The sequence below is a fragment of the Apteryx mantelli genome, chromosome 1 (genome assembly GCF_036417845.1).
Source record: "Apteryx mantelli isolate bAptMan1 chromosome 1, bAptMan1.hap1, whole genome shotgun sequence".
In the NCBI taxonomy this organism is placed as follows: Eukaryota; Metazoa; Chordata; class Aves; order Apterygiformes; family Apterygidae; genus Apteryx; species Apteryx mantelli.
This window is the reverse complement of record NC_089978.1, coordinates 145,256,785-145,282,713: the sequence shown is the minus strand read 5'-3', so window position 1 is coordinate 145,282,713 and position 25,929 is coordinate 145,256,785. Positions and strand designations below refer to the sequence as shown.

At 42.7% G+C, this 25,929-nt stretch overlaps 2 protein-coding genes across 2 annotated transcripts in view; one reads left to right on the top strand and one right to left on the bottom strand.

Moving 5' to 3' along the window:
• Positions 1–157: 157 nt before the first annotated feature.
• TSPO (translocator protein) lies at positions 158–12,661 on the top strand. The gene is made up of 4 exons (XM_067305539.1): positions 158–209; positions 7,320–7,520; positions 10,827–10,965; positions 11,886–12,661. The coding sequence occupies exons 2-4, from the start codon at positions 7,333–7,335 to the stop codon at positions 12,060–12,062; spliced, it is 504 nt and encodes a 167-aa protein (XP_067161640.1). The 5' UTR covers positions 158–209; positions 7,320–7,332; the 3' UTR covers positions 12,063–12,661.
• Positions 12,662–14,876: 2,215 nt separating this feature from the next.
• TTLL12 (tubulin tyrosine ligase like 12) overlaps positions 14,877–25,929 on the bottom strand; it is a 33,080-nt gene continuing 22,027 nt past the window's right edge. Inside the window, exons 7-14 of the mRNA XM_067305520.1 lie at positions 23,708–23,824; positions 23,407–23,601; positions 20,840–20,951; positions 19,789–19,940; positions 19,614–19,695; positions 19,109–19,177; positions 17,427–17,565; positions 14,877–15,387 (exon numbers count right to left, since the gene is read on the bottom strand). Of these exons, the coding sequence (XP_067161621.1) occupies positions 15,236–15,387; positions 17,427–17,565; positions 19,109–19,177; positions 19,614–19,695; positions 19,789–19,940; positions 20,840–20,951; positions 23,407–23,601; positions 23,708–23,824 (1,018 nt within the window). The 3' untranslated portion in view covers positions 14,877–15,235. The remainder of the gene's footprint in view (positions 15,388–17,426; positions 17,566–19,108; positions 19,178–19,613; positions 19,696–19,788; positions 19,941–20,839; positions 20,952–23,406; positions 23,602–23,707; positions 23,825–25,929) is intronic.

Genomic DNA, 25,929 nt, shown 5'->3' with positions numbered 1-25,929 from the left:
GCCGCGCCCCGCGTTGCCAGGGAACCGCGCGGCCGCCCGCCGCTCTCCCCCCCCTCCGGCCGCCGCCGCACGTGGCGCCCCCCACCCCCCCGCGGCCCCGCCCCCGGGCGGCCCCGCCGCCCCTGGGTCCTGCCGCCGTCCTCCCCCCGCCCCGCCCCGCCCCGCCCCTGGCAGCGAGGCGCGACCGGCACCGCGGCGCGGGAGCGCAGGTAACGGCCGGGCGCGCGGCGGCCCCGGGGGGGGGCGGGGGGCAGCTCCGGCCCGACCCCGGCGCGACGGGCTCACGGGGAGCCGCGGAAGCCTTTCAGAGGGGACTTTCCGCTGGTTAACAGCGACACAACTAATAACGGTCTTATTTAGTCTCAACTTTCTTGTGTGTGTATATATATATATATATATATATATAAAATATATAAAATATATATTATATTATATATAATATATATGTTTATTATATCATATATTATAAATTATATTATAGATATAATATATACACACACATATATGAAGTTGAGTAAATATATTTGTATACATATAAAATATATAAAAATATATAGTTTATACATATATATATGCATAAAATATTTGTGATATACATATATATACTGTGAAATATATATACATCTCACAAGAAGGAGCTGGGATAGGCTGCAAGCGCTAGGCACTGGATAGTAAACACTGTTTAGGGGTACTCGGTTGTATTTATATAGAAATATATATAGTTGTAATGTATTTGCATGTATTTGTATTGATATGCATGGTTGTACTACATTTATAAAGGCTTGGTGCAGGGCCGAGCAGCAGGTCCCACTTCTTCCCGTTGCCCTGATCCCCTGCCTTCTGCCGCCTCGTATTGTGCACGGTGCTGTTGAGCGCAGATTATTTCGGAAAGGTATCTGACTGGAGGTTTTGTCCTTTGGTGGCATTGGAAGTTGCTCCTGTTCTTAGTCGGGCGTTTCTTTAAGGGTACAGGAAAGGGCTCGCCTTTCTGTATTTCCACGTAATGCTTAATAGACAAGTTAGAGCAAAACGTAGTGTACTGATCGCAGCGCCCAACGCCAGGATTATTGAGCAAAAAGTAGAAGCCGGCGTGCCAGAGCTGCCGTTGTGCAATGGTTTGCATCACTTAGGTTATAAAACAGCATCAAGCAGTGAGTCAGTCTTCACAGAGCAGTTAATGAAACAGTTAATGAAAGAAACTGTATTATTCCAACCCAGCAGAATAAAAATGGATCGGAGCAGCAAGAAACGCTGTTGGCTTTTCATTCAGGACAACTCAAAAGGAGAGTGAGTGAGAAACACTATCAAAGCAACCCTTGGATGTTGCTTTGTCCTGTGTCGGAAGCGGCAAGCTGAGAAGAGCCAGGCCTGGGCAGTGTGGGCGCTAGGGATGCCCAAGAGACACGAATGCTTTCAGAAGAGGCACTGATGGCACTTTCAAAGAGGGTGGGCTGACAAGAAGAAAAGTCCACGGCAGGGCGTGATGTAGCTCTTTTGAACAGAGGTGGGCAGAAGGATGTTTCGGCTTTAAGATATGCCACCCATGCAGGATTTTAGACAAACATACGTTAGAAGAGATCAAGCAGGAAACAAAGACAATTGTAACTTGGAAAGATTTTGTTTTACAGGACATTTCTGTTCCCCGTATGTGAATCTGGTCACTTCAATAAATCATAGGTTTAATTGCACAGGTTGTGCTCTGCTGTTTTAAAAAGAAGTGGGACCTGGGTAGTGTGATTTATGATGCCTCTAAACATGATGAATATGCTTATATAACGTTATATCCTTAAACAAATACCATCAGTTTTATTTTTATTTATAAATACATATCATAAATATACACACTTTTGTTACAGACATTTATATTGTATGCATATTATCTATGTAAATATATATTATTTATAAATTCTATTTATAAAAAGGATTATAAAACTCCCTTATTGCTGAAAGATATACCTAATAGCTATAGGTTTTCATCAGGATTAATATAACAAAGATAAGACTGCTTTTTTGAGGTAGCCGTATTCTGTGTTACAGCCTGTTTCATAACTTTGTGTTTAGTGTCGCAGTTTCCCATGAGTTATAGAGCCACAACAGACATGTAAATGGTTTGTCAGTACAAATTAAAAACACACCTTTTAATTCTTCTGACAGCTATCTATGAAGGAGCCTTTTCTTCCTGGAAAATTTGCATGGTGCACCTCATACCTGGGTAGAAATTTATCTGCTCTCAAAAAATATACGGTAGAGGATGAGAGGGGGAGAATATGTCGTGGGAAGCCCCTCGCTCTCCATTAGTACTTTCACAACTTTCTCTCTCTACCTCAAAATGGCTAGGACTAGCAATTCCCGAACTCCTTGGGTATTTCAGCCTTGCCAAGATGTTTTCCTCTGTGTTTTTAATGCGGTATCTACCATTTAAACCCCATGTGATGTGGTAGCCAGCACCGAGTTGCCCAAGGAGGAGATTAGTCGGAGGTTTATCCGAACAGGGATACAAAACCGATGCAATGAAAGTAGCTGTCCTTTTTCTGTCTCCTTCCAGCGGCCTGCACGCTTTCCAGGGACACGCAGGCTTGCGAGGGGGAAAGTCCCTGTCTTGCCTTCAGAGCCCGGCTCCCTAGCCCAGGAGGGCCTGGGGAAGCTAGGAGGTGTTTTAGTTCATTTCTCATCGGGCTGAAGCCAACCCCCTCCTCCTGTCATGCCATATCTAGTCTCCCCCTGCATCCTTTTTTTTGTGTGCCGTGAAGGGGGGGAAGAACAAGGAAAGCTTATGTTTGATTTTGTACACATTACTCTGCCACAGAGAAACAGCCTGCAAAAGGATAGAAGCCCATTAGGCAGCAGGTTGTGGTATGATGGTTTTGGGTTTTTTTCCTTATTTCTCCTGTTACCTTATGTAGCTGGAGCCATCCTTGTGGAATTTGGCTATTTCGAGTACCAGAGAAATTATTTTAACATGTTTGTAACGCAAACTGGCCTGCTGCAGCCCTCACACTGCACTGCTGAAATTGCCTGAGGTCAGACCAGGGCTAAGCAGATAGTGGGCAGCATGATGAAGGAAATGTTGCAGGGCAGAGATAAGGGGTAGAAACAGAAATGAGCAAGTTAAGTTGCGTGTGGGGAGAAAAGCTTTCCAACCATGGTGGCTTTTAGCGGCAGTGTTAAGATTGCCTGCTGGGCATGCTGCAGGTACTGTCCAGCACACGCACCCAGGTTTCTGTAGTGGGAAAACTGGGGTGCAAGAACATTATGCAACCGGATCTCGCCCTGAAACCGAGCTGGGACACGATTGGGAACATAGTAATTATCTGTAGCTTGAGTAATACAGATGCAGCCAGAGGCGCTGGTGCAAATACTGGAAATTATTTGGTGATAAGATGCGTGGCACTTGCTAAAAAGTCAGCATGTGCATCAAGCAAAACAAACTAGTAAAGGAAAACTGATTTATTTTAAAGTCTGACGTTTCCAAATGTAGTCCCTGCACATTTGTAAGCCTAGAAAGCAAGTGGCTGAAGGATGCAGTCAGTCCTTTCTGTTGTATCCTTTCATCCTTCCCCATCACCTCAGCTGACTTACAGTAGCTCTGAACCTTCCTTTGTCCCCAGATTTGCTTCTGCAACCATCAGGAAGTCAAAGTACTTAATTCCCTAGGCAGTTACAAACAATACCATAGTATTATTCACTGCAAAAAATAATCTTAGTTGTCACATCATAGTTAAACATACAAACTTACAAGGTTTACAGGCCTAAACCTATAAGCATTGCGTTTAATTAAAATTATACTGGATAAAATACTCCACTAAAAGAAAGTCAGGGCTGACAGTCTTTTATATATTCTGTGACTACATTGCTTTCAAAAAACATCTTGGGCCTTTAGTAAACAGCACTGAAGGAGCACTGAAGGCAAGGCTGGGTTGTGAGGCAGCATGTGATGGAAGGTCGTAGCAGAAATTTATCTGCACAAGCTTTTCTGAAATCCAGGGTGTATCATGCAGGCTCCTATTTTTCTCTTCTCGCTCTCTCACCCCCACCCTGGGATTTTATATACTGCTTCTTTTCATTCGAACATTTCTCACTGCTTTCGTTGCTGACTTGTCCTTTGCCATTTCACCCCGAGCTACTTTGTGTGTTTGCTAAGGGGAATGTCCAGTGCATCCCTGTCTCTTATTTATTCTCTCACGCAAGACCTGCACCAAGTAGCCGGAGAAAGATGGACACAGCTTCTTCCAAAATCAACTAGTGCTGCTCCCTGAGTTAGCTATTGCCTTTTTTTTTTAATAGCAAATTTATACTGGTATTTAATTTCTTGGGAATTAAATACAGGAATTCCCACTGCCAACAGCTGTGGTCTATTAGGCAGAGCCTGCCAGCACATTTTGATATTGCCGCATGCCTTTGTACATGTTGCTCTACCTCTTTCTCCTTGGTACTATGCAAGAGATAGGACTTGCCAAGCATTGTGAAATACTGAGTAATACTATTGGAAAACAGACTATATAACTAGTAGTAATAGTAGTCAAAAGAATGGGATGCCAACATTCAATTCAAGCCAGTACCAGTACCTTTTGCTTTTATTTGTTCCCCTTTCCTGTTCATGTGCAGCTTTACTTTCCCTGTTCCCCTGCTTTTTGCTTTCCCCATTTCTGTTTTCCTGCCCGATTTGCGTCCTCATGTGGCTTTCAGCGTTCCTCCCCCAACATGCAGAGGGACAGACTCACCACTATGTCATTTATGCGCTAACGACTGCAACAGAAGAGTATTTTTTCTATTTGATAGCATTTAGCACTTTCAGATAGCAAAACACTTTCAGGCTTTCTTTCCTGAGGAGAAGTTGGCAGAAGAAACGACACCTGACAAAGTCCAGTTGCTTAATACATACTAGAAACCACCCTGATACAGATACGTCCAAACAAAGCATAAAACACAATAACCCAATATAAAATAGAAGTCCTGCTGCCCCCCCCCCTTTTTTTTAAATTTATTAGCATTTGACAGCCGCAGTGGAGATGCACAAATGACCAGCACTTTACAGCATGTGTAAAAACAGAGCCTGGCGTTCTGTCAGCAGTGGCAGCAAAGGCAGCAGGGTAAAAAATGGTGAGGTCTTATTCGCTTTAAATTTCTAATTTAACCCCTTGGGAATTCCTGGCTGAAGGCAGCCAGAGAGGCTGCTGTGCCGGGAGCTCTTGTTCCCATTACACCTGGTGGCTCCTGCACACAGAAGTTCCCCCCATCCCAATAAAAGCAGAGCCTTTGATGCTGCCTGTGTTTGTGACAAGCAGTGGAGCCCGTCTGCTCCCTTGGGGAAATAATGCTACAAATCTAGGCAGAGAGAAACGCGTTCATGTCTCTGCACCCCGGCAAAATGGAGCGCAGGAGAGATGAGGCAGGACGCGTGGCAGCAATGACTGTAGCAACAAGCTCTGCAGCCTTTTGCCTCCCTTCCTTGCTGTCCACCCTCCACCCTGAGACCTAATTGATACTTTTCCAGGACACTAGCACTTTATTTTCCCTCTTCCTCCTCTCCCCAACCTTAGTTCCAGTTTTTTCCTGTGCTCAATTTGTTCCTTCGTTCTTGTTTTCCGTTTTTGACCGTCCCACCACTTTGTCTGCCGTCTTTTCTTGCGCGTTCCTGCTTGTTCCCCTGCCACGGCCCTCCCCAGGCATGCCTCCCGCCCAGCAGCCTGCTTGCCCCTTCTTGCTCACGCCTTGCAAACTTCCCAAGCTTGCATGCTTTTCCAGTCCCTCCAGACTCTGTTTTGCCTTCAAAATCTCGCCCTGCTTCTATCACCAGGATTTCCTCTTGATCCCATGCAATCTGGCTTGTGGTCCCAGCCACCAAAATCTCTTTTATTAAATCTGCGTGGCTGTATGGACAGACCCCTGAGTAAAGGGACAAAAATCTCAATGCAAGAGAGCCTTCTTGCTGGCTACCCTTATACCTGTTCTCCAAGCAAAATCCGTGGCACCAGCAGAACTGTGCCTGTATAACGTCATCTGTGCACCATTTCCTGCTGGTTTAAGTACAGCTGTTAAAAGTATGATTTCCTCTTCCTCACTTCCTGCCTCCTCATCCCAGCAGACATAACTATAGCAGCGAAAGCTTTTAAACATAGGGCAAGGCAATAGCCCCCGCACTCGGACGCTTTCCTTGGACCTGCCTCTGACATGCTGGTTGCTCCAAAACTTGGTGTTCGCTCCTGCTGCGGCTTTCACAGTTGCTTTTTCCCCTCTGCTTCATGGGGCTGTTGCAATATCTTTTATGATTCCTTCCTGCTGTCTCTCCCTGCTGCATAACAGATTAACAGGAATTGGGTGTATTTGGCTACTGTATATTTGAAAAATAATGTTTCGCTTCTGCCCTTTTCATCATCCCTCTAATCTGCTCACACTTCAGCAAGCGAAACATGGATCCTCTGTAGCCTTTGGATTCTGGCCAGAAAGCTTGTTCTGGAGATTTTTCCTGCTTTCTTGCTTACCCTTTTTACTGCAGCCTGTGCTCAAAGTAAAGCAGTTCAGCCTACCAGAACAAGGAATCTACTTCGTCTTGTTTCTGTAGGCAGATTTAACTGAGTACATGTCATGGGCTTGCCAGCTGAGATTGGGACAACTGACTGAATACCTTATGAAGAAGCCACTGGTGTACTCCCCATTTATCCATGGAGATCTCCTTCCTTGTTTGGCAAAACATCATTTAAGTGTCTCTCCTCTCTTTCTCCTCTCTACTATTTTCTGGGGCAGCTTCTCAAATGTTTGTAACTTATCACCTCAGTCTTACTAGCCACTGATCATCCTCTGCATCCTTTGAGGCTAAAAATGCATACACAGTCTATGTAAATTATTTTGCTTGCAGGTAGGTAAGCTGGCACACGCTCTTTCCTTGCCCTTGACTATATCGTTCCATTGAGACCATTCTATTTTGGTGAATACAGAAATACAAGTTTCTTAATGGATTTTTTTCTTCCAAGTGCAATTTATATAATATCAAACTGCATTGTTCCTCTGCCTACTTATTTATGGGGGGGAATATTTATGTAGGTAAAAATCACTAACCTTACTGCACAAGGCTTAGAGGGAACTGAAGGCCTCAAGGAAAACAGAATGTAAGTGATAGGTTCCTGTAGGGTGATAAATACTGTCCAGTGAACCTCATTCAAGATCCATTAATTTCAGCTGCAGTCTCTCTTAGTGACAAGACTAGGCTGTGGATCAGATCCTACATGCATGTATATTTTTAAAATCTGTTAAAAATGGAATGTTTTTCTAGCTTCATTTTAAAATCACTTTGCCAGTCAACACGTTTGTGCTTGTTTCAGATTCACCATCTCAATGGAGGTGGTACCAGGCTGGGTCCCAGCAGTGGGTTTCACACTCTTGCCCCATGCAGGAGGAGTTTTAGGAGGCACAATCACCAAAAGGGAGATCCCTGTGTGGTATGAATCTCTACAGAAGCCATCCTGGCATCCACCTAACTGGGTGCTTGCTCCTGTTTGGGGAACTCTCTATACATCTATGGGGTATGTTTTTCACATTGTATTAAGGCACGTATCTGATCTCATAGTTGCTTATTGTACTGTGCTGGCTCAGAAAACTGTATTATTGTATTCCCGTGGCTCTATATTTGTAAGAAACTGTGTCAAGCTACCCGTTCAGCAGGTAGAAATATGTTTTGGGAGTTGTGCGTGGGTTTGATAGGACACTGCTTTGCATGCACATCAAAAGCAGGCATTTGAAAAGCTGCCATTAATTAGCTTTCCTCATTCACTCTGAGGGGAAGACCTGCCAAGTTGTGCAGTGATGGAGCTAGGCAGCCCCGGGATTTCCTCTACATATGTCCTTCAGTAGTTTTAAAATTAAAAAAAAAGGGATTGGGATGGAACTGTTCTAACAGCTCAATTAAAAGAAGCCAAAATCAAAACGAATGTACTTGTCTTTTCAAATAAAAGTGCCAGGCTCTAAAACTCTAAATGTGTGAAACCAGCGCCTGCCTTCTTATTTAGCTAGTTTAAAATACCTGACAATACAGCAATTACTGTCAAATGAACAGGATATCATGAGGCCAAATACCATTCCCACAGGTAGCTTAAACATTTAATATTACTATATTCTGGCACCTGTTACTTTTAATAAGATGTAGCAAAAACATTTATGGAGGTAGGTTGTCCCTGGAGATTGTCGTTGCATCTGTTCGGGCAGTTCCTCATGGGCTGCTCCAGAAGTAGCTCCCCCCCCCCCCCCCCCAACATAGTGTGCTTTTATATTAACTCTCGTGAGCAGTGCCACGGAGAGGAGAGGTAGCCCGCTGCTACTGGAGCCTGAACAGAGGCTGGCGCAGCCGCCAAGCATGCAGTGATGCTTTGTTTCCCTCCCACACTTCTTCATTAAGAACTAGCTATATGCCAAGATTCAACATGCTTTTTCCTAGCTATAAAACATGCATTGCTGCTAACCCAATAGTAATAATTTAGGGGCCACAATATGCATTTTACATCCTACCCTTGCCATCTCTTCCATTATGCCACTGCATTTTAAGTGATTCCTACCTCGTGTATAGCACTGGCTTAACCATAGAAAGTTTCAGAGAGATCAACTCTTTTCCAAGCTGAGATTACATTGTCACCCCGCTGGTTATCTTTAATACCGCGGTCTGATGTAAAATACAGCAGTGATGTGGTATGTCTGAAAATGTATCTGAATGCAAAATTTTCTCTCTCTCACACTTTCTCTCTTCTTGGTTTCCTTTTCTTTCAAGAAAAGCTTTGTAATTTCTGCAGCCTCATGTGCTGTGCCCCCTTTTCTGTCTGTATTCTTTCTCCTCTTCTACAGAGTATTTTTTTAAATTATTCTTCCCTCTTGTATATTTGGGGAGTTAATACTGGAATCAGGACATTGTTGCCCTATGATTCGATAAAAGATGCCTTTTATCAAAGAGACAAGAGCTCCTTGCCTTTCCTTGAAGGGTTTCCTTCATGTTGACTGCACAAATTATAATCCCCCGTGGCTGAGGATTCCTCATCATAAACCTGGATATCAAGCTAAACATTTTAAAAATCCAAACTGTGACAGCTGGTCATTTACTTTGACAATATCAGAATACCAGTATATTCGGAGGTGGGTGCTCTAGGTTATGTACCAAATGTCTAGCACCTGAGTCTTTTTCCTCAGTGCTTATAACCAGTCCTTTCCTGCTGTAACCCATCACGCACCCACATTCCTTGGAATGATCAAGACATCTCATTCCTTTCGAATCTCTTGAATACATTAAAAGCAAGAAATAACTGAAAGCAAGAAATAATAAGCTTACATGATGGTCTCTGACATTTAGTTCTCTAGCAGACTTGTACACAATGATCTTGCTCTGAAATGAAAGTTAGATCTGTGAACAACTGTAAGCACGTACTGGAGCTCTTTAAGTCACTTAGGAGCAGATTTGAGTTCTGATGCCTTTTAGGAAGAGAAAATGTGAAGTTTCTCATCCTTCCCCTCCCATACAAAGCACCCCCTTCCCCCCCCCCCCCCAAACCATCTACTTTGTGCAATCAAACTGCCAAGCTATCAAAGCTGCGTGGTTTAGTCCTTATGAAAGAAATGGCCAGGAAGCAATATTGGGTTATTAACTGGGCCAAACAGGAAAAAAACATCCTGTTTATATGACACACGAGTGAAGACAAACTCCTGCAATATGCATACAGATGTTTGCTACTAAAACAAATAATGCTTAAAAATTGGCCTCCATCTTTGCTCCAGTGCTGACATCCGTCTGAGCCCCCTGCTGTCCGGCACAGCGCACAGTTCAGTTCACATTGCTACCAAGATGGAGTCTGTATTCTGTGCACGAATACTGAAATGGGGATATAATTCGGGATGGCGGCATTTTATCCAGGGCAGTGCACTGTCTCTTGGAATGGCTGTGCAGTCATCCGGATTGAAATGTAGCTAATGCCTAAAGGGAAAGTCAAACAAGAGCAAAATAGATAGTCTTGTGCAGCGACTGCTCCCTGCTCTGTTCAGGCTTCTTCAGTGCAAAAAATAAACCTCGCATTAGGAAACGTCCCAAGTCCAAAGGATTCTTGTCTTTGGCAGCTTTCATTCTGGGACCCCTCCGGTGAACTGTTTGGTGGCATGAAGAAGATCTGTTCAAAATCTTCCAACCCGGCTGGAAGATCCTTCAGTAGCCAGGATCCCATGACCAGGAAGAGCGCTCCTTGCTGTTAATTCTTTCCTTGGAAATCCTGAAATCTTTGTTCCCCTCATCTTTGTCTCCTCCCTTCCGAAATGTGATTATGGGATGCCTTCTGCTCTAACACCATCCACACCATACTCGCCTGTCTTAGGGCTGCAACTCATTTTGTCCATTCCCACTTCAATTCCTGCTTCTCCCGTATCTTCATTTCTTCATTTCATTTCATTCCCATATCTTCTCCCGTATCTCCATTTGAAAATACATTTCTTTCTATTTTAAGCATCATCTCCCATTACTGAAATAAGTTTCTTCACTATTTAGAGATACCTTTTCTACTCAAGCCCTAGACTTGCTTCCATTTCAATATGCTATTCTCTTTAAAGACTGAAATGCAGTAGGTCATCTGCTCCTCTGCACCTAGAAACGAGAGTTCTGGCAGCACGGGGAATTTTTCTCTCCATACTGCTGTCTGCAGCATATGATCAACCCTTTGCAGCTGGTTATTCTGCCAGGCAGTGTCTGGATATCTTCCTTTCCAAATGAATTTAGACTCCTTACACTGAAGTCATTTCGTTTGACCAAGACTGCAGTTGCCTTCTAGCCAGTGTACAGAATTACACCTTACGTTTGCTTTCTTCAGATATGGCTCCTACCTGGCGTGGAAGGAACTGGGGGGCTTCAATGAAAAGTCTGTGGTTCCACTGGGTCTGTATGCAGGGCAGCTGGCATTAAACTGGGCATGGACTCCCATATTTTTTGGAGCTCACAAAATGGGATGGGTAAGTGGAAAAACAAGTTTCTTAAGCACAGACTTCTGCTATCGTTTACAAGATACTAAGGGTAAGTTTGGGGTTGTATTTTTTTTTTTTCTTCTTGAAAATGAACCAGATTCATATAATTGGTATAGCATGTGCCTTGGGCAATAGTTATCTAAAATTCTCTTCAATGCATGCCTGCAACCACCTGAGAGAATTTACCTATCTACAGCATCATTAAATGTTTAGATATCAAGTAGCTCTTTCTGTCACCTTTTGATAAGAGCTTTGCGTGACTAAAAAAGTAAACACTTATGCCTTAGCAAAGTCCCTAGGTACCTCTTTGGCAAACAGCAGCGATAAGAGTGTTACATAACATTACTCAGCTAATCGGTATCCATATTAGACAAGACTAATTTTCTGTAGTCTGAAGAGAAACAAGATAGCCTCCAAAATTAAACAGTAATAAAAATAAAAATGATTTGCCTGGTTCACCAAATATACAAGTAACACTGTAATAGTGGAACATTTTGCAATCTGTCATTGATTCATCTATGCCACATCTCTTCAGGCAGCATCAGACAGAGAAAGACTGGGGAAGTTTACCTAGCAAAGTGACTTGCTCGAAGTCACACAGGGGTTATAGCCAATACGACCTGCTGCCAGAAAAATGGGGGCAGGAGGGATCTTATTCTCCCTCCCCTGCTCCCAGATGCAGTTTTTGTGCCTGTTTGTGTCTGTTGGATCTTTCTGTGAGTCAATTCAACTCGCTAAGTCAGCAGAAAACCCTCTTTTTTGCAGGGCTAGTTTTCTGAGAAGGAATCAGCTCACAGAGGGATCCAACAAGTGCCAGAGCCAATGCAAACTACTTGGAAAGAGCCATACAAATACTGTCCAGTCAAGAAAATGCATCAAATAACACTAAGTACCTTTCTGTGTTTCAGGGGTTGGTGACTCTCCTACTCACCACTGGTACAGCAACAGCTACAACTGCTTCCTGGTATAACATCAACAGAACAGCAGCGTATTTGATGGTTCCTTATTTAGCTTGGTTAACCATGGCTTCTGCGCTCAATTACCGTATCTGGAAGGACAATCGCAACAAGAAACAACCTGAATAAAGAATTTTCTTAGGAGAGAGACATCAGCCAAAAGATCTTTTTTAACGCGTTTTCTAAATGGCCTTCCTGTATTTTTAGCTGAACTACTTAATGCCATTAGACAAAGTGACTGCTACTTACTATTTGACAGAGCAGTACTTGTTCAGAACAAATGTGTCTTTACTAGACAAGCCACAAAGGGGTGCATGCCTTGGTGAGTTTTATAGCACAATAAAAAGGTAGTGATTAAAAAATACTAGTTTTCTATATTATAGTATTACAGTTTATATGACAACAGTGTTTTAAGTAAAAATGAGCACAAATTACAGCTTCACTATGTTCAGAGGTAGAAATCAAGCCATATGTTAATACAGCTTCCAGAAAGCTGCTCCGAACAATCACAAGCATGACTATGGCCTGAATCTTTCCTATGTTTTCCATGAGACAGTGCTTTAGTGCTGTGAAGCACCCATCTCGCTAGAGCGGCCAGGTATTTGTCCTCTAGTCATTGTACTCTGGAAACGTTTAAGATGGGATCCTTTTCACAATTTGTGCCTTCCTACTTTAAAGCATAGTATAATCTAAATGTCAGCTAAATGTATTAAACTGCATGTAACTTACTATATTTGCTTCTCTGTTTTTATTGTTTTTAAATAGTTTTGAACAGAAAGATGCTAAAGGCAGCGGGATGCTGTAGCCTCAAAGATAGCCCCTTCATCTCCTCTCACCATTGCAGTAGGCAAGACAAAATCAGCAAAGTCAGCACACACAGCCAGAAACTGAGAGCACCCAAATACTCAGCACCCCTCAGCACACACCTCTGAGTCATCACCAGCAGCACTAGCCCAGCAGTGAGATGGAAGTGCCTGCCCTGACCCTCAGCGCAGCACCACGTCATCACTAGACCTCCAGCGCGGAGCCAGCTGCCAGGCCACGAATGGGTCTGCTGCCCATTTGCAACTACAGCAGTACTTGCATGGGCCCTGTAGCTGCGATGGATCTCCCACCTGTGCCTTCTCACTTCAGCTGTTTAAAAACAGAAACACGGGTTTCTTCTCTTCAGGGTTATAATAGCGAATGTTATGACATAGGTTGAACCAAGTGTCCCGGATCTTGCTGTTGCTGTCCTATTAGATAAGAAGATCTTTTGTCTAAGGGTGTAAGAAAACAGGGACTATTTTTGCCCACAGCTTGTGGTCCCACTGCAGATATGCTACTTTAAGTCATTCTTCTGGTTTGTTACAGCTGACATCAATGTTCCCTTTGTGATAGGGAAAGCTTCCCCTTTACTCTAGGCCCACAGTCACTTTGTTACTTGCTTTCGGTTACTTTGCAGGCAGGCTACCTGAAGTGCCTTTTACTCTCCTAGAAGCCAGAAATGTATCTGCTGAGTACCACCATGTGTCCCCTTATGTCCAGTCTCAAGCACTTATTACTATATTCTACATCACAGTTGAACCTTTCTCTGTAGAAAGGTGGAATAGTCACACTATCTACAGCAAGTGCTTAACCTGTGTTTCTTTAATTGCATTTAAATTAGGAGTCTAAAAGTTCTGACTCATGAACAGGAGACTTCGATATGGCTGTCAGTGCTGCTTCTGGCTGTCTGGGCCAGCTCTCTTCTGCCCCACCTACACAGTGACTGAATCTTCATAAGACAGATTTCCCCCCCCCCCTTCCAGTCCATTTCAGTAAGTGGAAAGAAGTAGGTGCCTGCAGAAGACAATTTTAAAGTACTCATATTAAGTGCCTGAAATAGCCTAAAATATCCCTCTCCCCTCCTGAGCACATGAAGGATAACTTAGTGCATACTAGAAGCAAGGTTTAGAGCATTTATAGTTTTATATTTGCATCTTGCTCTAGAGCAGACTGATTGCTGCAGCTATCTAGAAAAAAAATACTGCCTACTTAATACACTTCATGGTGGATGGCAGAACTTTTGCAACTTCTGCATACATAACAGTCTTCAGCTGTATTTATGTCACTAAGTTTCACCCAGTTACCCTCATTTGAGGAGGCAGGGGAGATTAGGGATGATTAATTTGAAATTGCCCCCCTCCCCCAATCCATTTGTCCTGGGCTCTCAACTTTTAAGTCCAAAGATTGCTTTGGAGTTTAGCAGTTTCCCAGATCCCTTTCATTTCTCCAGGCTTCTTCTGCCTTCCCTTGCTGTTCTAGACATTGTGTCCCTCCCACTTCTTACATGATCTTTTCTCAAAAATCTAGTTTCTTTAAGGGGCAGGCTGAGGATGACAGCCAGCAGTACACAGTTCCTAATTTTTTTTCTTTTTATTGAAAAATGAAAAGAGCCATCAAATCTTCCATCTCATTAGCCTAGTGGTTCACTGCACTGAAATACTGTATTATTCTCTTAGCAAAAGCAGTTATCTTTCTGTCCTTAGTCAGCAAAGTATTTTATTTAAGGAAGTTAGTCTGCCTTCCTCCTTAAAGAGGAGGACTTTCACTTCATCTTTGTGTAGGGAGAAGGGAATGAAATGCCTGACAGTTAACAGGAGATCTGTCTTTCCCACCTTGTTTTAGCATTTGCTAAATCAGAGAACTCAGAACTATCACACTACAACAGAATGACGACTTCAGTCACCAAATGACTTTACACACAGATTTCAGCAACTGCTGAGTAGATTTTGGAAGAATACTAGGACCTTTAACTAAATACTTTTTCTGTAATCAAGCTTCATATATGTGATTCATGCTGAACTTAACACATGCAACCTTAAAATACCTTGGTTCACCTCAACCTGTGCACTGAAACATTTTAGATCTTTGTGTAACAGAGGAGGGAAGGGGGAAAGCAGCAGACTAACTCCAAAATGATTCAGTAAATTATAATTTTAATGTCGACAGAGAGAAGCTGTACAGTGTTTCCCAGCAAGCGTGAGTTGGGCTACCTGAGAAACAAGTCAATTGTTCCAGTTACCATTCTATTTTGTGGTCTCCCATATTCAATAAAACAAGACATTTGGTCAACACAAATTGATAATATAAAACTAAGCAAGACAAGGAAAATACAAAGTGATTATCAATACAGTATATGGTATATGCATATTCTTCTGATATGACATTTTTTTTCCCTGGGTTACCAGTATAGGAAGATATTTGCATAAGCAGCTCATAGAACTGACAAAAATATTGCTGTTAAGCATATTTTGTAAATGGAGTCAAGCCTCCTGTGCCTAGACAATACATGTCACACGGCAGTTGTCTAGTTCATCCAGAAATAGGGTGCTGAAGACATCATTAAAAAAGGTAGGGTGGTACTTGCAGGCTCTATCACAGTCAGGATTAAAGTTCACCTCCAGGATCTGAGGCTGCATAATTCTTTTTCCTGGAAGGCAGAACACAAACATTGCCTTTTAATACAAGCTATATTTAGATCCTGAATCATTACCTGTCTTTAAGTTAGAGAGCAGGGAAAATGGCTGAAAGCAGCCATCTTCTATGACCCAAGCAAGTGGGTTTTTTTGTTTTTTTTTTTAATCTGTTTTAGTGTGTTTGCTTTTGGGGTGAGGGAGGTCTCATCTACCACTGTTATCCAGAGAATATATCCAACAGATTCTGCAATCACTACACTAATTCAAGGCCTCATTCAGAATGAGAATTTGCAGCAATGTAATATCCATACAACTGTCTTGCCTGATGTAGTCTGAAACATCTTCCAGAAAGGTTTGCTCTTCCTTTCATGTTTGGGTACCAAGCTTCCTTTCTTAAAACTGTTATATATCTACCTCTCTAGTTCTAGCAGTCCTGGTTCCTTTAAACTCCAGCAAACATCTCACACCTGCCACTTCATCTTACTCCTAGAAGGAAGTCAGAAAGTTTAACTTTCTCATAAAACTTGATCAGTGCAATTCAGAGAGTGAGGAATCAAATGCATTCTGTGCAAAGAGAAACAAGGAATTTTATTTATTGCCTGGTGTTGAGACCACTGAGCTGAGGGTACTAACTTCTGATGTGCAGGTAAGCCATGCTCTGTTCTGCAGAGCAGCAGCTAACCCATTTGTCCACAGACTGACTACAGGATCACAGCCATGACAGTGGCACCCATGCCCCCTGCGGCTTCAGGGAAAAAAAGATAGATGCCCTGAAGATCTTGAAAAGGCTGGTGACCTACGCAGCTCCTGTTCAGCCAGGGCTGCAAGGTGAGCTCACTCCTTTTACTACAACCCTTCTCTTGGAATTGATAATATCGGTGACTTGCTTTGATCTGCTTCTCCCATTCAAGACAACCACAGGAGAGGTAACCATGTAGCTCACAGAGCATCCAATGTCGATGTAGCAGACATATTCAAACCTTTGCTCCACCTGATCTGAACAGGAGACTCAATTCTGTACCTCCCATTTCTCAGGGGAGGATGCCAGCCACTACACTACTACCCACTCTGAGATGAGAAACTTGCAATCTCCTGCTGCAGTCACCTCACTCCACGCAAGTGATTCAGTAGTTACAGAATCAGCCACAGGCAGCACCCAACCAACATACAGCACCTAGTCACTCCCTCAAGCAATCATGGGTGCAAGGAACAAACTTCTGTCATGTCCTGCACACCACAGGAAAAGAGTACACTTGGTTCTGTCGAAGACTGCCCCCGGCAGTCCTTTTTGTGTTGGAGCCTCTGCTGCTTTTCTACCAACAAGAGGTAGATGTCTGGCCCGGGCCATGCTTAGACCACATTTTTGAGCCTCCTGGTAAGGTAAGAAAAAATTCACCCCATCTGGCAAATTTTGCTACCAGTCCTCCAAGACTTTGGTTGGAAGAAAGACTCTAGGTTAGCCACGCTGTGGCACTAGCCTGAAAGCAGCTTCACATGCACCTTCTTGCAGAGACTTAGGCACATGTAAACTTGGCCACAACTGAGTGACAGTCCTCAGGACATCAACAGCACTGAAATGGTGAACCCGGTCCGTTGTCTGCTTTAATAAGCAGCTGCGCCTTCTGAAGGCACTGGGCCAAGCCAGAGTTCGGTAAGACAGTAAGATGTCTCTGAAGTTTTTGTAAAGAGACAGACATTTCAAACCTTCTCCCACCACAAATGGAAAAGGAAACTTGCTGTTTTTGGAGTGACTAGACTGTTGTACCACTGCCCTGACTGTTTGCCAAGAATGGCAATAGCAGAGGCACAAGGGAGGCAAGGACATGGCTGAGCGCAGTTAGCTGCTCCCCCCACGTTGTTGTTATTAAGCTGTGCAGCGGATTCTAACCCCACAGCTCCGCAACTCCAGATATGCTTTGATGTCAGGGAGAGGCACCGATATCACACAGCTCACTCTGCTTGAAAAACAGCAAGAGTTCAGACAAGAAATAAGTTTCCAGAAAAAGGTATGGAAATAAAATGAATTCAACATTCAAGGAAAGGAGCTTCTCACCATCTCTGCTGGCGTCCCATTTAAGCATCAAGTCAATGGCATATATTGCTCTTGAGGATGGATAATCACAGATTCCAAGAGGTGCAGGTTTAGCTGAAGCAACTTGGAACAATTCAGCAAAAGCCTTAAAAATATCTGCCTAAAGACAGGAAAAGGTCTCTGAATGAGATACAGAAGTTCTATAAAAGCAACAAACATTCATCATTTCGTTCATGAAGCTTTTTAAAGTGCTTGCATAAATTACACTAGCCAACAGATGAAAATCCACCCAGCATCAGCCCAAAGTGTGCATTCAGACAAATACCAACACTGTGGAAGTGCTTAGCACCCGGCAACATCCATGAACTTTTTTTTTTTTTTTTAAGAACACAAATACTATGGAAATCCTGAAAATAGGGCATTTAATGTTAGAATTAAATCCCTTCTCAGGCATTATGTACAGTATTACACTTATGCGTAGAGGAAAGGAGAGGGAAAATCCAGAAAAATTCTGTGAATACCAGGAGCATGGCTCCAAAGTTTTGACTTGTTCTTGCCTCTTCATTACATTGCTTTTGAGCTTTGTTTTGTATTGTAAAGAAAAATCTTCTACCCAGTTAGCCCCTTCTAAAAAGGGTGGTGATGGTGGTGGGGACATGGAGAGTTTAAGCAGACATTACACTGATATTTCCGGAAACAATCAGATATCCAATGTGAAAGTGAAATAAGACAGAAAGAATGTACGGGGCAATTTTTAGCATGAAGTCTATGCTGAAGTGAACCATTCTCTCTGCAAATGGAAAAGTGGTGTAATTCTTAGTATTCTGTACACAGCATGACTTTGGGTAGACTGCAGTCTGGCTTTTGTACTTTGTACCCATCTCTCCCCTTTCACTGCTTGTAAAAGAACTTAAATCTAATGCTGCAAAACCTGTTGTGCTCTGGGTATCTTTACCAGGATATAGCTAAAACTGATACAAATTAATTTATGGAAGTTAACCCACAGTTGGGTAATTTATTTACTTTTGAAAGCATATGCAGAAATAAGTGCTCTTTTACCACTCCTTCTGCATGTTCTGGCTCCTAATAAACAGGCAACATTGCAACAGTTTTGTGTGCATTTCTGAACCATTTCTTTGCATTCAGCTTTTTCTTTCAAGAATTATTGAAGAGCAAAGAGAGAGTCGTCATCTGCCTTCCAGGATACGTTACTGAACGGTAGAATTTGGAGCTTCCTCTTTGACATAAAACATGCCTTTGTATTAGGGAACCATCTGTTTTGATGTGAGAGTCATTAAGGCAGTGACAGGGCTCAGGTCAACTCTAACAGAAAGGTTGGGGCAGCAGCTGGAAATTCTGCACTGCAGTCTCAAAGTCAGGATTTAATTTAACAAATAGGGACCAGGTTCTGGACTTATTAGCTCAAAGATATTACACTGGTGGCGTATTAAAAACAAAAACAACTCCACCCGCCTCACGAAAGAGGGGACCAGCTGATCTTTTGTTTTCTTCTAAATATGCCATGGTGTATAAATGCAGCCTTTGCACTGTCTAATCTGCCAGTGTAACCCCTCAAGCACAGGAGCCCCTGCGAAGCAGGCCGGAGTGCTTATTACCATCAGCCACTTCAGCACAGTTAGGCACATCCTGAGAAATAAAGATTCATAGATGCTTTACATGAGAAAGATGAATTGCTGACTTACTTGTACTGTTGTCCATGGATATTCTGGATATTGTTTTTCAAACAGAGGAATAAATTCTTCACAATGTACCTAAAACAATTTAGCAACAAATGTTACTCAGTCATTCCCAACCAAAGCAAACAGATGACTTGAAAAATGGGACAGATTGCTTTTGCAGGTAGAGAACTAGAGAATTTGACAGTTCCAGAACCCCTTCCTTGTTCTAGTGTTTCTTATTATAAAAAATTACACTAAAGTCTTTGAAAATGATTAGCTGCCATTTTAATAATTCTTTTACTGATTTCTATCAACGTGGGTTATATTCAGGATGTAGATTTGTATCACAGGTGATTAGGGGTCCACAGGAGAAAGAGTCTAGGAAAATATTTGCTTAGGGTACTTTCAACACACTGAGTGCTTCTTTAAGTAAATGTGAATTAGGTTATTTGGCCACAACCACAGAGAAGGCAGTGGAAGATTATTTAACAATGGAAAGACAGGGAAATGTTTTGGATCATTTGCTTACCTGTTTTAATATTACACCAGGAGCATAGTTCATGACAGTGAAATGCTTCTCGTAGTCATGCAAATCATCAAGTGAAAATGCCCTAACCAATAAAAGAAAAAAACCTCCTTAATTACCACGGCATCGGATTTAATTCTGAGACCCTTCAGTCCAAGGAGGAGAAGAAAGTAATTACCGGTTTGAAAAGCGCAGCCAAAATACATCATAGACATACAGCTTGAGTGGTTTTATGGATCGCAACAATACAACATAACGGATGTCAAATTTAACCATTCCCACATCTTCTCGGTGAAACAAGACTGGATTTTCAATATATTTGCACACTACCTACAACAAAAAACCAAAAACCCCACAGTTAATATATATCAATCTAAATGAAAATAAAGTGTCAGTAGATCTTGATGATTTAAGGTATCTTTGTATGCATTTCAGTTTTGCTTTAGAAATATGTATGAATACATGACATTATGCAAAGAGGTAATCTTTTATCAAAGTCCTTTGGTGCTGAGGTGGGGGAGGATGAGAGGCCAGAACACACTCGTTCTTAAAAAAAACAACAATAAGGTCACAGAAATTATATACAAAATTAACTTTGTTTTGAACTAGAACTAAGATGCAATTCTTTGGGCATTTCCACATTCCAGAAAATACATGCAGTCCACATATCAGCAGAAATACAGCTCAGGTGACAGTCTGATATATGACTGCATATTGCAGACTCCCTAAAAAAAGACTCCATGATTCATCTATTGCTGGCAAAAGCAATGCTCTGTGCCACTGAGCAGAGCTGTGGATCAGTAATAACAATCGACTTGGGGACAGAAGCAATAATGTTCCGAAACTTATGACCAACAGTAACTACAGGATAATGTGAACTCATCTTCCATTGAGATTTCTGAAGGACTAGCATTAAAGCAGCAACACACTGGAGTATATTCTTTATTGCTGGGGCAAGTTTTATTTTTTTGAAATAAGAAAACACCAGGCCTTATGGTACGAACAGAAGTGTCTTCCGCACTGCCTCCACAGTGTTTCACCACTGAAGCAAATGGAGCTGACTGATTTAAATATAAATCAATTCTGAACTGATTGAAACAGTATGCTTATGGCCAGCATGTGTTTTGAAGAAAATTAATTTCCTTCCTCATATTTTTAGACCTCCTTCCATGAATACATTTTTTTCAGCTACCCCGTTTTAAATCACATTCAAAGGCATGCTCTCTAACCTTTGGGCTGCTTTCCCTGTGCCTGATGATATTGTTAAGGCTGTTGGTGATGTGGGTGTCCAGGCTTCTGGCCAAGTTCCACGGTTTACATATCCAGTGATTGTCTTCTCCTCTGAGAAAGAGAGAAAGAGAGCACCAAAGCCTGTAAGCATCCACCTCAATCATCTGTCTGAACACACACTTGAACTGATCTATGTACTTACTGCCTTGTCTGTCTACTTTGTAAAGCTGTGGGCTACAATGCAAGAACTAAAGATTTTTGATAGACAGCTGGGAGTGCTTGTTCTGGGTATGAGGGGGCAAAACCACAACAGTAGCTCTCACTGATCTTTCCAGTCAGGGCCTAACATGTTCTCACTGTTAATCTCCTTTTTCAACACTTGACTCCTTCAAAGACGACAAAGAACCAGACAGTATTACCATGAACGCATGTAGGTCACAGTGCAGACGTCATTCTGCCAGGTGTCCGAGAACATTCTGGCCGGTGGCTGTGCAAGTTTCTAAGTTGATTCCCTAATAACATCTCCGAAACATTCTCTTTAAATGGCACCATAACTCTCTTGGGGAAGGAGTCATTCAATATATCTCAACAGTTCATCTTGAAAGAAAAGGAGAGCACACCATCTTCTCACTTTCCAGTATCTAGTTATCTCAAGGGCACAATATTCCTTGAAGGATCCTCAAGAAAAACAGGTAATGTGCTGGTCTTTATTCCATGCATCTTTCTGAGTAAGGACATGGCGACACTTGATGGCCTCCTTTCCTCAATTAATTTATGAAAGCATCCCGAGAACCTTCTTGGGCTTCAGGATAAACGGCATAAGCTGAGCTGAAATTAGTGCAACTTTAATTACAGAATCACAGAATCACAGAATCGCTGAGGTTGGATCTCCTCTGGAGATCATCTAGTCCAACCCCCCTGCTCAAGCAGGGTCACCTAGAGCACATTGCACAGGATTGCATCCAGGCACGTTTTGAATATCTCCAGAGAAGGAGACTCCACCACCTCTCTGGGCAACCTGTTCCAGTGCTCTGTCACCCTCACAGTGAAAAAGTATTTCCTCATGTTCAGATGGAATTGTCTGTGTTTCAGTTTGTGCCCGTTGCCTCGCGTCCTGTCGCTCGGCACCACTGAAAAGAGTCTGGTCCCATCCTCTCGACACCCTCCCTTCAGATACTTGTACACATTGATAAGATCCCCCCTCAGCCTTCTCTTCTCTAGGCTAAACAGGCCCAGCTCTCTCAGCCTTTCCTCATAAGAGAGATGCTCCAGTCCCCTAATCATCTCTGTAGCCCTTTGCTGGACTTGCTCCAGTAGTGCCACATCTGTCTTGTACTGGGGAGCCCAGAACTGGACGCAGGACTCCAGATGTGGCCTCGCCAGGGCTGAGTAGAGGGGGAGGATCACCTCCCTCCACCTGCTGGCAACACTCTTCCTGATGCACCCCAGGAGACCATTGGCCTTCTTGGCCACAAGGGCACATTGCTGCCTCATGCTTAACTTGGTGTCCACCAGCACTCCCAGGTCCTTCTCCACAGAGCTGCTTTCCAGCAGGTCAACCCCCAACCTGTACTGGTGCATGGGGTTATTCTTCCCCAGGTGCAGGACCCTGCACTTGCCTTTGTAAAATTAATTAAAACAAAGCAGACCCTCTAAAGCTTCCTATCCCTTTCTCACTTTTCCCTACCTACACATTGGCATACATGATCAATTCTTGATACTAAACAGGAATTAAAACATCCCAGACTAAGGACACATGAGAAGGACCATGCTCTCCCAGTTATGCCAGGTGAAGAGAACAGAATCCTTAGAGCAGAGAACGGCCAAATGAAACTCCTGACAGACGGCAGCATAAGCAAGAGCAACCAAGGATGCAACCTTTCAGCCAGAACACTTCATGCCAGGTATAAGAGGTTATTTCACTAGCAGTACCTAATGCCTACCCTTACCAAAGAAAAATCTTACTTTCCATCAAGCCTCCACAGCAGCAGGAGGAGAAATGTGAATTTGAAACCCTAAAGCTCCACAACCGCTCTAGGCTTACCCTAAATTTCCTTTCTACTTTCACAGCCACACAGAACCCAAGTACTTTAACCCTAAACAATTTCCACTCTGGCTTAAAAACAAGAACATCTGTTACTGGTCCCCGGGGAGGGAAAACACGACCCAAACCAAAAAAACAACAAAATCACTCCCCACAAAACAAACAAGCAAGCAACCCCACCAACCATTTGTCACAAACACATTTTGACCCTTTGTATATCTGTTAAGTGCTACTGGTAAGATCTTGGTTAGACAGAAAGCAACAGGCAGAAGTTTGGATTAAAACCATGGCAAAGTTTGAAATACAAACTGCATTGCTTTACTACTCTCATTAAAGAAAATAACTAAAAAGACCTCACACTTTTCAGGCAAAATTCATGTGAACATAAACTAAAGGCAGCAAGCCCAAACTGTGGCAACAGGGTGTCAGAATAGTTGCCAATCCCAAAACAGAGGCCGCTGGTCTTTGAGGAAAGTAGGATCAAGAAAGCACAAAACGTAAGGGAACAGAAATATGAAACACCTTCTTTCACGTTGCTGAAAGTAGCTGATGAACTGGGGCAATTCTGTTTGGAGGTTAAAAGTACGAGGCAACCATCTTGGCCCGTCTGGTCCTCCAGCTCGTCTAGATACGGATGCCAGGCAATCTTTGACAGTCAGGAGGTTCTCACATGGGAACTGATTCAGCATCACCTGAGGCCTTTCCTCACTTAGCTTCCTACAAAACAGAGAAATTGTTGGTGGGGAGGGGGAAAAACAGGCCTTGCAGAACACAACTTTTACAGCAAAAAAATAATTTTCATCATCAGGGAAATAGTTGCAACCTATAGTCTTTGAAGTGTGAGAAGTTATAGAGGATGTCTGCTTCTCCCTCGTTGTCTGTGAACACAAAGCGGGGATGTGTCAGGTTGTTGAGGACCTGCTGAACGTCTGTGAAAACCCTAAAAGAAAAAGGCACATGAAGAAAATGGTCAGTTTGGTTCCTGAGCCTGGGCCTGACTGTAGCTGGAATAAAATGGTGCCCCCCCCCCTTTTTTTTTTTAAAGCTTGGCTTCCTAAAGGAATTATGCTTTACCCACACATACTATCTGTGGAAATCCCCTAACTTCTTAGCTCCCTATGAACATTTTAAATAGGAGGACAGTTAAAAAAAAATAATAAAAAAACATATTTTAAGATAGAAATCAAGGCTGGTTTAGTTCCTGCAACTGTCACAGAAACAGCAATTCAGAAGAGAGTGACTAAGCCTCTGCCAGAGAAGCACTAATTCCTTGAGATACCATGTAAATGTCTCCATTGCTGGAAAAGCCCTAAAAATCAACCCCTGCTGTCAGTCATGACAAACACACACATAGGAAGACTGGTCAATTTAACTCAGTAGCTTCAGAAGACTATTTTCATTTGTTCAGAGCTTCATACACACTCAAAAATATTCTAGACAATCAAACTATACAAAGTACATGCATGATGTATGAATAGAATTGTACACATAACTTCGGAGTTAATATTACATCCCCCTCCCCCTACAGAACCCAATCCAAACCTGAATATACATTACAGAACATAAGCAAGAAGTAGGTAAGATGTTAGGAAGTTCCCCTAAGTACGACCTAAAAAGAGCTTGTACCTCAGTGACTTAGCTATCTGGCATGCCAAAATAAGCAGACAGTAATACAGAGCATTTTGATGATTTTACAGCTTAAAGTGAGGTCACTTGGTTCAGAATTCAGAGCAAAGTCTCAGAAAATGACACTGACAGAGAAAAACAGTTCTCAGGGTAAGTGAACTTTTAAACAGACTAAACATCAGCTATTTTTTTTTCCCTTGAGGAACCACTACATTCTTTCTCCTCTCCAGTTCTATTCTTATCAGTTGCATGACTTTCCTTTCCTCCTCTGATACTAACCAACCAGAAGATATACTCCCCTGAGGGAGGCTTCTTTGAAATTAAGAATTGTAAAAATAGCACAGTCACAAGGCAAAATATATTCTTTAAAAAGAAAAGCATGCAAGATGTTTTGCATATTGCCACAAGTGTTTTGCATAGCTCCACATGTGACATATTGCATTGGTTATACTATTTACACTGGAGCCTAAGGCTAAGAGATGGAGCCACTGCAAATGAGGAGAGTCAGCCTGACGTCCCTGTTGAAAGAAATCACCAATCTTTCTGCACTGCTACAGCAGAGTGGGGTTAACATCTTTATACAGACCTATCAGCGTATCTTTTTGCCGTACATAGCTTCTCCTTCCAAGTCTGAACATTAGGGCAAAACACTATCAAATTGGATGCACGATCCAGTACAAGACCCACCAAACTCATCTCATAAAAGCTATCCAAACAGCCATGGGACTGGAGCAACTTTCAGTCCTCACTGAGGCAAACTGCATTCAAAGTGGTGACCTGAAGATGTACAATGTTGCAACAAAGTCTTGAAGCATCCAGCATTCCCACACATACGCAGCAACATACACAACACAAGAAATACTAGAATTTAGGTTGCTCATTCAGCCCCAGCTCATTTCCTTATCAGCACATCCTGCAATATAGGATCTCATCCCACACCAGCTGTGGCCCTTTGTAGCTGGATCCAAACCTAGCTGATAGCTCTTGGTAGCAGAGGATCATCAGTTCCACAGAACGGACCTATTTTACAAGTTGGAACCACCAAACAAATGGAAGCAGCATTAGTTTGTTTTCCTTCATGCAATTAAGCCCCTTGAGCAAGGCATGGAAAGATTTCATCAGCATACTGCACAGTTTTTGCAGTGCAGTGCTGGCATGCCGGCCTTCAGGATTCCCGGCTTCCACTCTAGGCTTCGTCAGCAGCGTCTGGTTTCCAACTCAGGAAAGAGGCTAAAAGTAACATAACCAAGTATAGAAGCTGGTACTCTCATTCTGAAAAGCAACGTGGCTGGGTAAGACGTGTATCGATGTTACAGATTTGGAGTACAGCCATCGTTAGGCTTGGGCTAAGGCTATACAACTCTTTGGTTAGTTATCTGTAAAAATAGTCCAGTTACAGTTGCTTTCCCCAGGAAGGAA